The 16270-nt window shown below is 38.8% G+C and overlaps 1 protein-coding gene across 2 annotated transcripts in view; it reads left to right on the top strand.

The window, feature by feature from the left end:
• The window catches only part of ATAD2B (ATPase family AAA domain containing 2B), an 86923-nt gene that overhangs the window by 36580 nt on the left and 34073 nt on the right, over positions 1-16270 (top strand). For both annotated transcript variants that reach the window (XM_082049015.1, XM_082049014.1), the window contains exons 14-19: positions 801-960; positions 1893-1983; positions 7488-7799; positions 12297-12429; positions 14642-14828; positions 15480-15665. In XM_082049015.1, the coding sequence (XP_081905141.1) occupies positions 801-960; positions 1893-1983; positions 7488-7799; positions 12297-12429; positions 14642-14828; positions 15480-15665 (1069 nt within the window). The remainder of the gene's footprint in view (positions 1-800; positions 961-1892; positions 1984-7487; positions 7800-12296; positions 12430-14641; positions 14829-15479; positions 15666-16270) is intronic.

Below are 16270 nucleotides of genomic sequence, written 5' to 3'. Positions count from 1 at the left end.
ACTTAAATTTGAGAAGAACCTTCTTCTCAGTGAGGGTGACAGACACTGGAACAGGCTGCCCAGGGGGGTTGTGGAGTCTCCTACTCTGGAGACATTCAAGACCTGCCTGGACACCTTCCTGTGTAAGCTCATCTGGGTGTTCCTGCTCTGGCAGGGGGATTGGACTGGATGATCTTTTGAGGTCCCTTCAAATCCCTAACTTTCTGTGATTCTGTGATATTGAGTTGCTATTGTGTCATTTTTTTAAAAAACATTTTTTTGCAGCAGTTTACTGCCGGCTGAAATTTCTCCTGGCTGCTTTCAATCTCAGTTTTGCTGTGCCTTCTACGGCACTGCGCTTGTGTCTTTCATTCTATAGGTGGTGGCATTTGTGTGTCCATCTCCTTCCGCTCAAATGCTGGGGGGGACAGAGGGAAATTTCGGGGTCAGGAGACGAGGAGGTTGTGAAAACATGCGGCTTTGTCTTGATGCACCTTTCTTGTGCCTGGTGACACTGTTAGTGGAAGAGAACGATTAGAGCTGCAATAAATGCGTTCCTGAGCTCACGTGCCCCAAAAATTTTAAAGGAGAAGGTTTGAATTTGATGTAATCTTTTCTGGAGTCATGATACTAAGTACAATATAGATTATATCAAAAGATTCCTTCTTGCTTTGAGAGTTGAAGCAGTTATTCAACCGTTTGTTTTGTTGTGTATTTTTCTTAACTTAGCTTTTTTCTTTGAAATTATGAATGTCACAGTTGAAAAAGTGAAGATTCCTGCCATGTTCCCTATACTTTTTTGTTTTTTAAACTCTTTTTAGCTCTATAGTGTCTACTCTTCTTGCCCTCATGGATGGATTGGATAACAGAGGTGAAATAGTTGTAATTGGTGCTACAAACAGATTGGATTCTATAGATCCTGCACTCAGGAGACCTGGTCGCTTTGACAGGGAATTTCTTTTCAACTTGCCTGATCAAAAGGTAACACTTACAAAAGAGATTATTAAGAAACATTTCTAGTATCTTCAACATTTGAATGCCTGATAACCAAGCTTATGAAATAAAAATAGGCATTCTTACTTTTAAGAGTGTTTAATCGTAGGAATATACTTTTAGTAAAAACACATTGTGTACATAAGTTTAATACAACTTCGAATCTTCAGAATATAGTTAAAACTGAACAGAGGTAAATTGTTCATGTTAAATTGAATTGCTTGTCTAAAAACTGTGGGTTTTTATGGATTTGTGTAATGAGCCCTAACTATTGGTGTTTCAGAAGTTATGGTAAGAGAAAATAGCTTTAGTAGCATGTAGACTGCTAAGCACATAGAAATTGGACATGTAAAGCCAGACATTATTATATTGGCAACAGGAATATTTCAGTTCCTTGTTGTAGACTTCTGTAAACTCAGCCACAGTATTTGATCACTTTATACTTAAATTTACTTTGCATATTGATAGGTGTATTTGGATTCTATAGAATTTTACAATGAAATAGTTTTGGAATTCTTGTGTATGTACTGTGCTACTCAGCAATAAGTTAATTGGTGAGGCATTTGACATTAGAAGCTGTTAATCATAAGTGCAGCAATTAAAAATTAAATTATAGAATTATGATAATTCCTAATAGAACGTGAGTTTTGATCAGTTAATGTATAATGTTGTCAATTAGACAGCAATTAAAATGTGTAACCGTTATACTGAAAAAATTACTGCTTACATATGAAATTAAAGAAGGAAAAACCTTTGCTCTTGTGTGATGTTTAAGTTCTAAGTTCTATATTATGAATCTCAGTGGTGTGTCAAAAACAGGTAAAATAAGTTTATATTCACATGAATAAATACAATTTTTGTCTGAAATATTATGAGATGGATTTGGCTTGTTAATTTTTATATCTCTTTTTTAAAATCAGGCACGAAAGCACATTTTACAAATCCATACCAGGGATTGGAACCCCAAATTGTCAGATCCTTTCCTAGGAGAACTGGCTGAAAAATGTGTTGGTGAGTGTTATAACGTTTATGGTTTTACTATAGATGCTTTCTCTTCTGTGTAATACTTTGAAAGTTTGTTAAATGTTAAATAATATTGTTTTTACCTTTCTGGACTTCTTTCAACAACACTTATTTGTAATAACAACATATGCTTCTGTTTTAGTAAAACAAAAAATGAGTAGCTAGTAGTCATTTGAAAATAAAGTCACATTTCCTTTCTGAAACATCACTAGAATAGGGTTGCATGCTGTCAAAGAGAAGCACATTGAAGTGGGAGTTCCCATTAAATTTGTATATTATAGAAGAGATAAGGAGACTCGGTGTTTTTTTTCTGTCTACTTATGGAGCGAAAAAGCAAAATAAGTACTTCTATGGGATTGTTTGTTTTGTTTTTACTGACTGGCATGTTCTCCTCTGACAGAAATCCAACAAACTAACCAGTCTTTCTAAAGATGAGTTTTCTTCCAGATCACTAGCCCAGAACAACCTCAAAGTGTAGATATAGGCAGGGGGGGCAACAAAAGCACCACAGCATGAATACATTAAAAATACCTTTGGAGCACCCAAAGACCTGTTGTACTGAATGAAGGATGGTTGTTCAAGGTAAACCTGCTGCTTAAGAGCCAATCAGAAATAAACCCTAATATTTTTATAGTGAATTTAGCAGAGGAAATGACCCTAAAACACAAACCACAATCTCTTCTCAACAATTTGTCATCTGTCAGTCATCTGCTTGGATGAACACTGAAGTTCTCAGAAAAAGGACAGTCTCAAATATCTGTGCACTGGAATCTGTCACCAGAGAAATAAGAACTTTAAATTGAACATCAGTCCATTCAGTCAGCTACAGTACATCCGAGTTATCCTCTTCATTCACAGGGACATCTCTCATCAAAGCAGCATCCCCTGTGCTTTTGATGCACAAAGACCTCAACATCTTCTGCTGAGGAGAAAACATAACTATCCAGCCAACTCCAGTTTAAGCTTTGCCGGGTATAAGACGGCATGTGCTAAGCCCATTTCATGTAAATTCTGCTTGATTTGTGCAAAGACATGGTGCTGCTTAGTGGGAGAGAGAGGAATAAATAGGATAAACCTCACTTGTTTCTTTGAGAATTCACCATATCTTTGTGTTGAGAACGCAATTATGTATTTTAAAATTTCAGAACGTAGGGGAAGCCTCTTGTGGGTTTGATTAGAAGACATTCTTTGTGCTCAGTGCATCTTGCCAGTTCTGTGGAAAAGTCAGCTAATGAAAAGAAATACCCTTTTCTGTTTTCTTTGGCTTTCCTATTGTCCAACTATTGTGCACTTGATTGTCTCCATTCTGCATTTTGGAACTTAAACATTTCCATACATCCACAACTAAAACCTTGTGACTGTTACAAGGACTTTTTAAAACAGCTGAAGTGAGGCTGGTTTATCATCTTCATCTTGAGATTGCCTCATGATTTCTAGAAGTGAAACCTGCAGCAACCGATCCTTTAAACAGACTTTCCATATTCTTTGTGGCCGTTGCAAATTGGACTCATCGGCACTCTCGTCATGTTGATACAGTGTATACTGATTTGCTTTTCCCTCTTGTATGCAGGTTTACTTTAAAAACAAAAACCCAATATCTCCCCCACTGAAACTACACCCCCTCTTCCCCAAGTAAAAGCTGCCCAGGCTCACCAGGCTTTTTGCACGTGGTTTATACCTCTCTCCAGTTCAGCACACTTGGCAACACTTCACTACAAGCATATGGATCCTAATGAAGAAAACTGCAGAGATACTACCCAAATAAATGACTTTGGGGAAGCAGGTGTATGTGAGACTCAGAACTTCTCTTCTTTAAGATCCAAGGGTGTAATTATAAAGAAATTAAAAGGGAAAAGCCCCAGGACTTGGAAAAAATTAGGCTATTTCCTGAGGGTTGATTTTCGTCCCAGCTGTTATGGATTATATACGTTTCAGGAGATTTCAATGTATGTGAGAATCAAAGAACCCACTTCACTGAATGCGGCCGTGATGTGAAACAAATTGAAGCAGCTTGGGGAGAGCATGGAACTGCTCAGAAGATCACACCAATGGCTTATTAGTACCTTCAATAAACACAATTAATTCTGTTTTTTCTCTCCTTGTTGGAGATGGACCCCAGATACCCAAACATTAAAAGTACTGTCTTATCTCCTGTGCTTACTTCATTGTTCTGAAGGAAAACTTTCTGTAGGTAGATGGTTACCTATTCACTCCATCTTGTAGGAAACAAAACATATTAGCAACTAAAAAAGTGTCAATTCCTCCATCTGTCGTCTTGCAGATGAATCTTTTTACAATGTAATAAGGGTTATTTAAATAAGGTTAAATAGAATGGTAAAGAAGCAAACACATCAAGCTCAAGATGCTTGTTAAAAATACTCTATTCTGTGCTTATTATTGCAGGATCATTTTGTGGGAAAATGGTATCTTGTTAGAGTTTTCTTTCCCATCCTAATGTAGTGGTGGAGGGGGAGGTCTTTGCATTAGTGTTCATACTTTTTGCAGTTTATTTTATTTCAAAAAGCATAGTTATTTTTCATCTCTGTCATCATGCCGAGTTGTTTGCTGACTCCCTTTCCTTGCAGTCCATTTGAGGAGCTGTAGGAATTGTGCAACGTAAATCAGACCAGTGGTCAAGATCATTCACCTAAACGTTCAGTAGCAGCTTATAGGTTTTTGGGGGCAGATATTAGGCAAAACAAATTTTAAAGAGGACCTAATTCCTGCTCAGCAGAGGTGGAAGAGTGTGGCTTTAACATTTCAGTGTGTTCTTTGGAAACCTGTTTGGGAATACACTTGTTTGCTGTGCTGCTCTTTAGAAGTTGTACTTTGAAATTGTTCAGCAGAGTGTGGTGGTGACGGGTGGAACAAAATCAGCTGCTTGACAAGAATACTTGTTTTATGCCAGTACATTTTGCCTGCCAAATGGAATATCCATTGTGAGATGCTTCAAAAATGGAAGCAAATGCACTGAACCTCGGGTTTATATTTTAGTGTCAATTTGGGCGAGAATAAATTCAGTTTATTTACTGCTGGCATGATGCATTTTATTTTGCTTTGACAATACTCATGTTTTTCTTCCCTTAATGAGTGTGCATTTACTTCTTAGAAATAAAAAGCTCTTTAATGTTTCACAAGATAGAGGATTTTTGCAGTTCTCCTGTCGCTGCAATGGATGTACAGTATGCACAAGAGAGTCCCTCAAAAAGAGACACCAATTATTACTCGTCAAATGTAATTGCTCCTGAGAAATGAAAAGTAGAAATGGAGACTAATTGTATATCTGATCACCTGAGGATTTAATTTTAAAAATAGGCTACAGGCTATTATTTCCTAATTTTGCAATTCTTTGGAGATGTACAAGCGGTGATTAAAATGACTGTTAGAAAGTGATTTTACAGCATTTATTAATAGAAAAATTGGAAAGGATATAGCTTCTGAGCTCTGAGTATTTTGTCACACAGATACTATACTAATTTTAAGGTGACAGGCAGTCAAGATGCTGAATATCTCTGGCACATCTTTGATTTAAACTTTGGCTTATTTCCCCCACGCCCCTCCAGTTTTTGTTTGCAGTGGACCAATTTAACTTGAAATGTGATACTTTATATTGACAGAACAAAGCAAAATTTAGAGGAAAGACCTTGGTTTTAATTTCTGTGATGCATGTGTAGCTGTCTGACGGGTTCCACATGGTTGATGGAGTGTGCCTGCATAATTCTGATTTCCTGATAGGGTTTAGTGAAAAAACATAAATATAACCTTAGTGCTGAAAATAATTAGTTGCCTATTCATTAATACAGTGGATGTATTTGAACATGTTTCAAATGTCACATGTATTTAGTTCAAGGTAACTTGTGAATGTGAATTGCTACATACTTTTAAAATGAAAGTCACAATGTGTGCTCATCAAGTTTACACAATTATGGCTACTGACCTTTTTCTAAATTTGGAAAGCTTAGTTTAAAAGTTGCAGAAGGAGTCTGATATTTATGGTGACCTTCTATCTGTTGTGTTATTTGTTTTTTTTAATTATTTTCATGTATAGATGAGAAACTCAGGTGGAATTTGAAATCTCAGCCAATTTAAGTCATCTTTATAGCTGAAAAGTTGGTATCTCTTATTATCATCCCCCAAATTTATATATCCGAAAGATGGGGGTGGAAAGTTCTCTACCTTCCCTGTTAATTGCTTCCTTTTTTGTTTTCCAACACTGTGTATGGAATTAGCTTTGTTCCTTTTTGCTGTATCGATCTTGTAAAAATGTGTCTGCGAGCAGCACTGAAGGAACATCAGAGGATCAAGGGAGAGAAACGAGGCGGTTTTGGGACTTGGTGCTGCCAAAGGACCGACGCAAAACTAGAGCAGGAAAGGTGCAAATGGTGAAAGGCCTGTTGGGGAGGAGGAAGTCTGGTTAAAAACTGTCAGAGAATAATTTAACTAAAGAAAGGATTAATTAGCTTCTATAACCACTTTGTTGCAAACCCGTGAACTTTTATGTGGCAAATCCTCAGCGCAACACGTTTTCCTATAGTGACTATAATTCTCTAAAAGGGTTTTCCCACTGGGGTAATATTTTACTTCTTTTTGAAAGATGGAGCTGTGGTGCCACAAAATCCAGTGGCAGGTTTAATGTCTCTTGCTGAGAGAGATGGAAAATTTGAATTCTAATTCCTCGCTCTTGGGAAAAACCCCAGACCATTAGCACTGCGAAAGACACAGAGTTATTAAGTCTCTTAGTGTTTCATAATTATCAGATCTGTGTTTTTCAGTAATGATGATTAAACAATTATAAGTAGGCACCTCTGGATATTTATGAAGCTAGGCTAAATGAAAATGTTAATGCTTTTTAATATTTTTTCTACTCTTTGGGTTATATTAGTAAAATAATGACATTCTAAAAAGTCTGAAATGCTTTCCTTAGTAGCAAAAGTTGATGTTTTTCTAGGAGTCCACAGTAGCTTTTTTAAAGATTTCATCTGTTCCATATTCTGCTCATGAAACATTTTTCTTTGTGCAGCTCATGTTCTCAGTCTGTAAAAGTCGGTGATGTTCATCCAGCATAAAAAAATTACTTTGCTATTAAAAAAATGTATTCATGTAGAGATATTAAAGTAAAAAAAGGAGGAGAGGGGCCAGCCTGTTAAAATTACACGCACACTTCAGACAATATTAAGGAAAAAGAAAGCGGGATGACAGACCAACAACCCTGACTGAAAATAAACTATATATCACACTGTGTATTGAAAACATAAGTCACTTTAGCCTCAATGTGGAATTCATTTCTCTCCTATATTTTGAAATACCTGGACGTGATTTCTTGGTACACAACACTGTCCCTGGATTATGACCTGACACACCTGTTAGCAGATGCTTTGTGGACCTCGACAATTAAGCGTTACTGATCGTTTTTAGCTTTCGGCATGTTTGAAATGTGTGTAGCACAGCAGTGCTGTTTCATGGAAGATATTTGTTGTTTTTGTGTGCACTAGGATACTGTGGAGCTGACATAAAAGCACTTTGCACTGAGGCTGCCTTGATTGCCCTGAGACGACGCTATCCCCAGATTTACGTGAGCAGCCAGAAGCTACAGCTTGATGTTTCTTCAGTAGTTCTCAGTGCGCAGGATTTTTATCATGCGATGCAGAACATTGTGCCTGCTTCCCAGCGTGCCGTGACTTCTTCAGGACATGCGTTATCTCCTGTGATCAGACCACTCTTGGAACGTACCTTCGCTAAGCTGCTTGAGGTTTTACACAAAGTGTTTCCTCACGCTGAATTTAGCCAGGGTGACAAAAGTGAAGGTATGTGGGTTGGGTTTTTTTCTTTTTACTTGTTGCAAATCCTGTTTCAACTTGGAAAAATTTCAGCTGTCTTTCTTGTATTGCTGGCCTTAAACCTGATGTGTTTTTGGCTCAGTGTTATGTTAGAATGTAAATACAATTTGCTTGGGTGTTGCTTTATTATTTTTGCTGATTCCAACTTGCTGTGGAATTTAATAAACTAACCTATATAGACCAAGATCCCATAGGTGTGAGTCCTATCTGAAAAAAAAGACCCCCAAGTAATTTACATTTTAAATACAAGAAATAATGGGGCATAATCCTATGATGGAAAAAAAAAGTGAGACACTGTTGCTCAGCATGTTAGGACCTGAAATTGGTGCTTGTGTCCTGAGTGTCATTTAGCTACTCCCAGTCCTTTCCTTGTTGATAGGACAAGTGGTGATGGTTTTAAACTAAAAGAGGGGAGATTCAGGCCAGAAATGAGGAAGAAATTTTTACACTGAGGGTGGTGGAACCCTGGCCCAGGTTGCCCAGAGAGGTGGTGGATGCCCCATCCCTGGAGACATCCCAGGCCAGGCTGGACGGGGCTCTGAGCAACCTGATCTGGGTGAAGATGTCCCTGCTCATGGCAGGGGTTGGACTGGATGAGCTTTGAAGGTCCCTTCCACCCCAAACTATTCTGTGATCCTATGATGGTGCAGAAGGCGTTTGCAGAGGAATGCTGTGGGGAGCTTGCAGCTCAGCAGGTGAGACCATGGTCAGCCAAGATACCTGAGCCCAGGTCGTGGTCGTCTGCTGGTAATCATAGAACCATAGAATCATTTCAGTTGGAAGAGACTCTCAGGATCATAACTTAAGTCTGACACTAAACCGTGTCCCTAAGAACCTCGTCTAAATGCCTTTTAAACACCTTAAGGGATGGTGACTCCACCACTTCCCTGAACAGCGTGTTTCAAACCCTGGCAACCCTTTCCATGAAGACTTTTTTCCTATTATCCATTCTAAATCTCCCTCGATGCAACCTGAGGCCATTTCCTCTTGTCCTATCTCTTGCTACTCAGGAGAAGAGACCAACCCCCTCCATGCTACAACCTCCTTTCAGGCAGTTGTAGACAGTGATAAGGTCTCCCCTCAGCCTCCTTTTCTCCAGGATAAACAGCCCCAGTTCCCTCAGCTGCTCCTCATCACACTTGTGCTCCATAACTTGTGGTTCTGGAGAAGCTCTTGAGGCTTCCCTCCCCTTGAACTGACCTGATGCATTCCTGGTCCTCTGAGTTGTTTCTGCTGGCTTAGCAAGTGGAGAAACATTTGCCGTTTTGTCAAGCTAGGTTTTTGCCAAATTAGTGAGTAAAATCAACTCACTAAAGGGTCAGACGTGTGCCAGAACCCCGCTGCAGTGGGAGCAATGTGAATGCATTGAGGAAACGGGGAATAAGAACGAATGCGGCTGACTGTTTTGATTGGCAGTGAGTCAATAGGTGCTGGGATTTTTACGTGTATGTTCTCTGAAACTTACTTTAATAGTTAGCCTGGCCATTTATTGCAAGTTAAATGTTGAACAGGATATCTTGGTTTTGATACCTGCTTGTTCTGGCATACTGTTTTCTGCTGTTCTTATCTGGGATCACCCTCACCCCCCCTTAACTTTGTAAACAGTACTGGTGGTTCTGTGTGATTAACTTGAAAATAGCTCAGTCATAAAGCAAATCTGTGACAGCAGTGATGTTTTTTTCATCCCTACTCCAGAGCACGTTTTCAGGCTGCAGCCCAGGCAGCTTAAGCTGATCCTCGTGCTGGCTGCTGCGGTTCCTCCAGCCCAGCTGTGCGTTTTTGCTTTATCCCTTGCACTTATTTAGTACGTCAGGCCCTTCGTTAAACCATTTTAGCCAGAAAACTCATCCAAAAATGATGTATTTTTGTCGGGTTTTCTGCTGACTGTGGGAGAGCTGGAGGTTTTAATAAGTGTTGGAGTTGGCATGAGATGGGGCCTGGGATTGTGTGGTGGTGGGTTGGGGTGCAGATGCAGTTAGAGTCCCTCGGCTGTATTAGGCCCTCAATTATTTAAGATATTTAAGTCTCCCTATATACTATTAACGTGTTGGTAATGCCAAATTTGAAGTTTGTCGCTGTTGTTGAAGAACTGAGTTGGGTGTTCCTGTCTTTGTAAAGTTGTAGTTCAGAACATTTTATTTTGTTAAATTCAGAGAATAACAGAACAGTTGGGGTTGGAAAGGACCTCAGGAGATCATCCAGTCCAACCCACCTGCTAAAGCAGGTTCACCAGAGCAGATCACACAGGAATGTGTCCAGGTGGGTTTGAATGTCTCCAGAGGAGGAGACTCCACAACCTCTCTGGGAAGCCTGTTCCAGGGCTCTTCTTTACATTCCCGTTTATTTCTTTCATTATTGCTAACAAAGTGAATTTGGATGCATTCATTGATTTAAATAGTAATTTTATTAGATAACTCTACTGCTATGGCCGCTTTTCGATGTTTGTAGACAGTTGATTTTGAAGATATAAGAACTAAGGTTTCTTTTGAAGTTTCCTCTGTACCTTAGTTTTTCTTCTTGCCCCCTTAAACCCAAGAAAATATTGAATAATAAGCTTAACCTCTGTTAAAAACAGCAAAATCCACTCTCACATACAACGATTTTTAAATGTAAATATAGGTTACACACTAGAGCCTCTGTTTTTCTTGAATTCACAGCCAGGTATGTGGCAGATGCTTACTGGTGTGCTTACAGTCTGCAGATCTTGTTTTCTGCATGTATTTGCAGTTTGCTAATGATTCCTGTGTGTTGTAAGCAGTGGCTCAGATGCTCAAGCATCCACCACCTCTGTGGGGAACCTGGGCCAGTGTTTCACCACCCTCAGTGTAAAACATTTCTTCCTCATGTCTGGCCTGAATCTCCTCTCTTCTAGTTTAAAACCATCACCCCTTGTCCTGTTGTAACAGGCCCTGATAAAATAGCTGTCCCCATCTTACGGGCCCCTTTTAAGCACTGAAAGGCCACAATAACGTCTCCCTGGAGCCTTCTCTTCTCCAGGCTGAACAAGCCCAGCTCTCTCAGCCTGTCCTCCCAGCAGAGCTGTTCCAGCCTTGGATCATTTCTGTGGCTCCTCTGGCCCCTCTCCAACAGGTCCATGTGTGTCCTGTGCTGAGGGCTCCAGAGCTGGACACAGAACTGCAGGTGGGGTCTCACCAGAGCAGAGCAGAGGGGCAGAATCACCTCCCTCCACCTGCTGGACACGCTGCTGGTGATGCAGCCCAGGATACAATTGCCCTTCTGGGTTGCCAGCACCCATTGCCAGCTCATGTCCAATCTTTCATCCACCAGTATCCCCAAGTCCTTCTCGTCAGGGCTGCTCTCAGACTCTTCATCCCCAGCCTGTACTGGTACTGGGGGTTGCCCCGACCCAGCAGCCGTTTCTCTAAGTGGCCGTGGGCTCCTGTTGGGCTGTCTGGTTGCCCTGAGCAGCTCTGACTCCGGCTGCTCTCAGCAATGCTGCCCGTCCATCACGGAATGTTTTGTCCCTCAGGAGACCTGGCCCTGTGCTACTTTTACTGTACAGCCGGGTGGCTGTGACCGTTTTCATCCCATCCTTGCAGACTGATTTCTCTATGGGCCTGAGTGGCTTGCTTAGGGTAACATCAACTAAACTCCTTTCCTGGGGCAAATAAAGATCTTGCAGCAGGTTTTTTTCCATTATCAGATCACAGCAGTCTACTCTGAATCCCGTTGCAGCTCTGGTAGCTAATTTAGCTGTATCTGATTTTCAACTATCCGTTGCTTTTTTTGGTTCAGTGCCATATTTATATTTTTTGCAGTTGTTTGTCCCTGCATTCTGTCTTTTAAATGTGATCGTTATTTTAGTGTTCTGTTTTTGAAGGTCTGTATAGAACGTACTTCAGTTCATTATGCTACTATATTAGCAAAATAATTAAAATAGGTTAAGGTATAGTATATGAACATGGAATGAATTGTACAGATTTGGATAAAAAGTAATTCGATATTCTTTGGCAGTTTATCAGAGGGTAGAAAACAAACTTCATAAACATATGTTGTCTAGGTAGTCATCCTGAGAATAATTTTGGAAGAAGTGTACCTGTAAAAATTTGGGGCACTTAGCACAAATACATGAGTACACATTCTAGGTAGTCTGAGGGATTACAGATTGTATAACTTTATCCTTGAAAAACCTCTAGCTGTGAAATAAAGCCAAAGGAAGCATTTCATAACAAGTTAAACATTTGTCATATTTGCAAAGTTGTTCTGCTTGATGGTTTAAAAAAAATAAATTGTAATTGTGATTAGATTTCTACAATATTTAATTTGTTTTGGTCTCTGAAGTAACAAGTACTTGTTATTCTGTATTCTGATGTTTAGACAATTTTAACTCATTTTTTCTACATTTGAAAATGTGTTATAATTCACATGGAAATTGTTATGTCTTGTTTGTTGTGCATGTGCTTAGAAGTGATAAGGTTCTAATTAATATGTTTCTTGGAACAGATGTACCAAGTCTAATATTAGATGATAGTGAAGATGAGAACGCTTCATCAATTTTTGAGACGAGCTGTCCCTCAGGATCACCAAAGAAACAGTCATCAGCTGCTATACATAAACCCTACCTTCATTTTACAATGTGAGTGTTTCTCCAAATGCATATAACCAAATAGATAAAACTGTTCAGTTCTCACATTGGGACAGGTAACGAAGATGATCTTTTGCTTTGTGGTGGCAATAGTGTTCTGTAATAGAAACACGTGAGTGTGCAGACAAGAATTGTGAATGGTCCTTGGAAGGACCACATCCTGGATATAGTCGTTAGAAATATTTTGGAACAAACAAGTGTAGCTTTGAAGTGAGGATGTTAACAGCAATTCTAATGGTAATTCTAACAAGCCCTTTTGATTTGAAAATTTAAGAACTAGGAAGAGAAGTGTGTAGGAATATTTTGGAGGGATTGTTTGCTTTTTCTTGGTCTAAAGTATTCTTGAGCTTCAGTGTATGCGGCTTTTTGGATGCATTATATATTTAATGCATTCAGCATTTCTAACATCTTGTTTCCATTGTTTTTCATGGAAAGTTTTTGGAAAATGGGAATTTCAAAAGCGTGAAATTTGGTTGAGTCTTTTCTGCATGAATTGGACTGGCTACAGTAATTAACAAAATAACTAACATTTTGTTCTGTATTAAGAGTAGTTTTAGGGTGCTTTATGTGATGAGTTCTGCGAGGAGTTTGCTGAATAAAGAAAATGAAGTTAGGAAAGCCATTCAGTAGTAGTACTGTTTAGTAGAGCCATCTTGTGGAAAACTGCTTACATTTTTGTGCTGAAGAGTGATGCCAGAACAGCATTTGTGGAACATTAAGCTAAAAAGTAAGGATTTAAGTTCGAATAGTTGGAGGTACACAGTCAAGTATTTTAATGCCGATTTTAAACTTTAGTTATGCGGGTGGAAGGAGGAACCCAAAACTAAAATGATACACATCTGTGGGGATTTGTGTCTAAATAAAAGGAATTCAAAGAGTATGTTTATTTTTGTAAAGTGTGTAAGCATCCCTTCATCTATCTTTTTGAGTAATTGTATTGCTGTCTGTGTGTGCGACCAGCAGAATTGAAATCCAAAGGTCAGCAACGTTCATAGCTGTTAAAAATTATTTAACCTGAAATAAAACCAGCCAGTCTTGTTTCACTGCCCGAGCTGATTGACGTGCAGGTAAAAGTGCCTTCATGAGAGAAAATGCAAATTAATTGAAAAACTTTCTCATTTCAGAATGAATTTTCTTTAAATGGAAAAGAATTTTAATGAGAAAAACTAATGCTTCTCTCTTCACATCTCGCTTGTTGCCAAAACAGAGCGAAAACCCACAAAAAAAGCACAAAAGCTCAAAAATCCTTGTATGGGGTCATTAGCATTTATTCTCAACAGCAAAAAAAAACAAAAAATAATTTTGCAGTTTTTCATTTAAAATCTTCTCTCTGGAAATCTGCTGAATAGAAGTGTATTGATATGCTAGAGTAGAATGTTTTGGTGATTTTATTCAATTCTAGTTCATGCCGTATTTCTTGAAGTATTGAGATGTTTGGTGGTTCTTGGCACCTTGGGTGGCACTTCAAGGGATGAGTGGATTGACCTGGGATTCCTGAGGCTGCTGAAAGATGCTTTAGTAGTTAGGACTGAACTGGATGTGATTAAATAGATGGACTTTCAGCGAAGGTATTAAGTCTTTTTGTATGATCAAGGAATTGATCTTGAATAAGCCGGTTATAATAAAAATTTTGATGAATTTAATATGTGCATTGCTTTGCACAGATGAGTTTGAATCACTCATCACTTTCTATAACTACCTGAAGGGCAGTTCTAGCCAGGTGGGGATTGGTCTCTTCTCCCAGGCAGTCAGCAATAGGACAAGGGGCCATGGGCTTCAACTCTGCCAGGGGAAATTGAGGCTGGATATTAGAAAGAAATTCTTTATGGAGAGAGTGGTCAGGCATTGGAATGGCTGCCCAGGGAGGTGCTGGACTCACCGTCCCTGGAGGTTTTTAAACTGAGATTGGACACGGCACTTAGTGCCATGATCTAGTCAATGGACTGGAGTTGGACCAAGGGTTGGACTTGATGAGGTCTTTTCCAACCCAGTCGATTCTGTGATTCTGTGTGAATTAAATTGTTGCGAAATCATAGAACAAAGCTTGAGCTGTTGAGATGTGGAGTAGTGTTGAGGTCGCTGAATTTTTTTAGGTCATTACCTGTTTCAGAAAGTCTTTTGGTTTCTAAAATATTTTATATATATCCATCCGATGTTAAGATATGCCTATTAATTGTATTTTGTTACTGTTATTCTGTTGCAGGTCAGCTTATCACCAGCCAACCTCGTACAGACCAAGGTTACTGCTCTCTGGAGAGAGAGGTTCGGGTCAGACTTCGCACCTCGCTCCGGCGCTATTGCACACTCTGGAAAAATTCTCTGTACACAGGCTAGATCTGCCAGCACTTTATTCAGTCAGTGCCAAAACGCCTGAAGAATCATGTGCACAGGTGACTTTTCGGTTTCTCTTGTAATGAGTTAATTCTGTAATTCTGGGACAGATTAGTTGCATCAATATAAAGGCAGCTAAATGGAATGGTACTTAAAAGCCAGATTTTCATAGGCTCTTTCTATTTTCATGTTTGAAAGAAAGGGATGTCTAGAAGGTCATGGAGTTCTTTCTGCTGCCTGTGAAAGTAATTACATTTTTAACTGCCCCTTCAGTCACATTTGGTATTTGGTTCCTGGTATTCATTTTATTAGCTTGTGTATGAATTGATGTGCTGTGGTTCTAGGTTCAATTACTTAGTTTTAAATATTTTAGATTTCACAACAGTTTGTGGTGAATTGTGCATGAATTGCAAACGTGTTTAATTTCGGTCTTGATTTTTCAGTCTTAACAAGTTATAAAAATATATATGATGAGCAGTTGTTTTGTAGTCTCCTCAGCACATTGTTGTAAAATAATTGAATGATACAGATAACAGTCACAAGCGCTTGTTTAAAAAGCTTTTATCATTAGATAATGGTATTTTACTGGAATATTTGTATATAAAATACCACAAATGGGAGTAGTTTCCTATTCCACAAGAATCTTGTTACTCACAAATGATAACAACAATTAGTTTCCCTGTTTAAATGCCACTGTTTCTTTTAATTAGATCTTTCGTGAAGCTCGAAGAACAGTACCAAGTATTGTTTACATGCCTCATATTGGTGATTGGTGGGAAGCTGTCAGTGAAACTGTGAGAGCTACTTTTCTAACTTTGCTGCAAGATATACCATCTTTCTCCCCTATATTTCTACTGTCTACCTCCGAGTCCATGTATAGTGAATTGCCTGAAGAGGTGAGTTTATTGTAGAAGGTGGCTTTGTTAGGGAGCTGCGTGCTCTTCAAAATGTTTTGATATGTAAAAACATTCTCCGTTGCAGTGGTTTTTGAACTTAAAATAGGTCAAATTGAAAATGTAATGCTAATTAAGTGTTTGTAATTTTCTTTAATGAGGGATGATCCTACGTATTACTGATTTTTATCATCTCCACTCATTTTGTCAGTTGCCCATTTTGACAAATAACTCAGGTGTAATTTAACGTAGATTTAGTCTAAAGGCCTCACCTTTAGCTCCACATCTTCTAAGGTTCAGGATGAGGTTCTTATTCATTCTTTGCAACATATTATTTGATTCTTTTTTTCCTCCTGCCCTTTATCTTCTCTTCAATGTAGAGATGGCCATTGTTAAGATGATGGGATACTACAAGTCTATTTATTATAGAAAATTCAGTGAGAATTACATGTATTTGTTTTTCGTAGGCTTTGTACACAGCTTTGTGTGGAGTTTGCCATCTTCTCTTCTGTAGTTAATTTTGAAAAGTTTGTGACTAGTGTTTAAATATGGTCATTAATAATGTATTTTTGAGTGGATGCTCAATTTTCCTATGTCTGTTTGTTTGT

Source organism: Streptopelia decaocto (assembly GCF_964273445.1).
Source record: "Streptopelia decaocto genome assembly, chromosome: 3".
Lineage (NCBI taxonomy): Eukaryota > Metazoa > Chordata > Aves > Columbiformes > Columbidae > Streptopelia > Streptopelia decaocto.
Note: the sequence above shows the minus strand (reverse complement) of the source record. Positions and strands in the feature narration are given on the sequence as shown.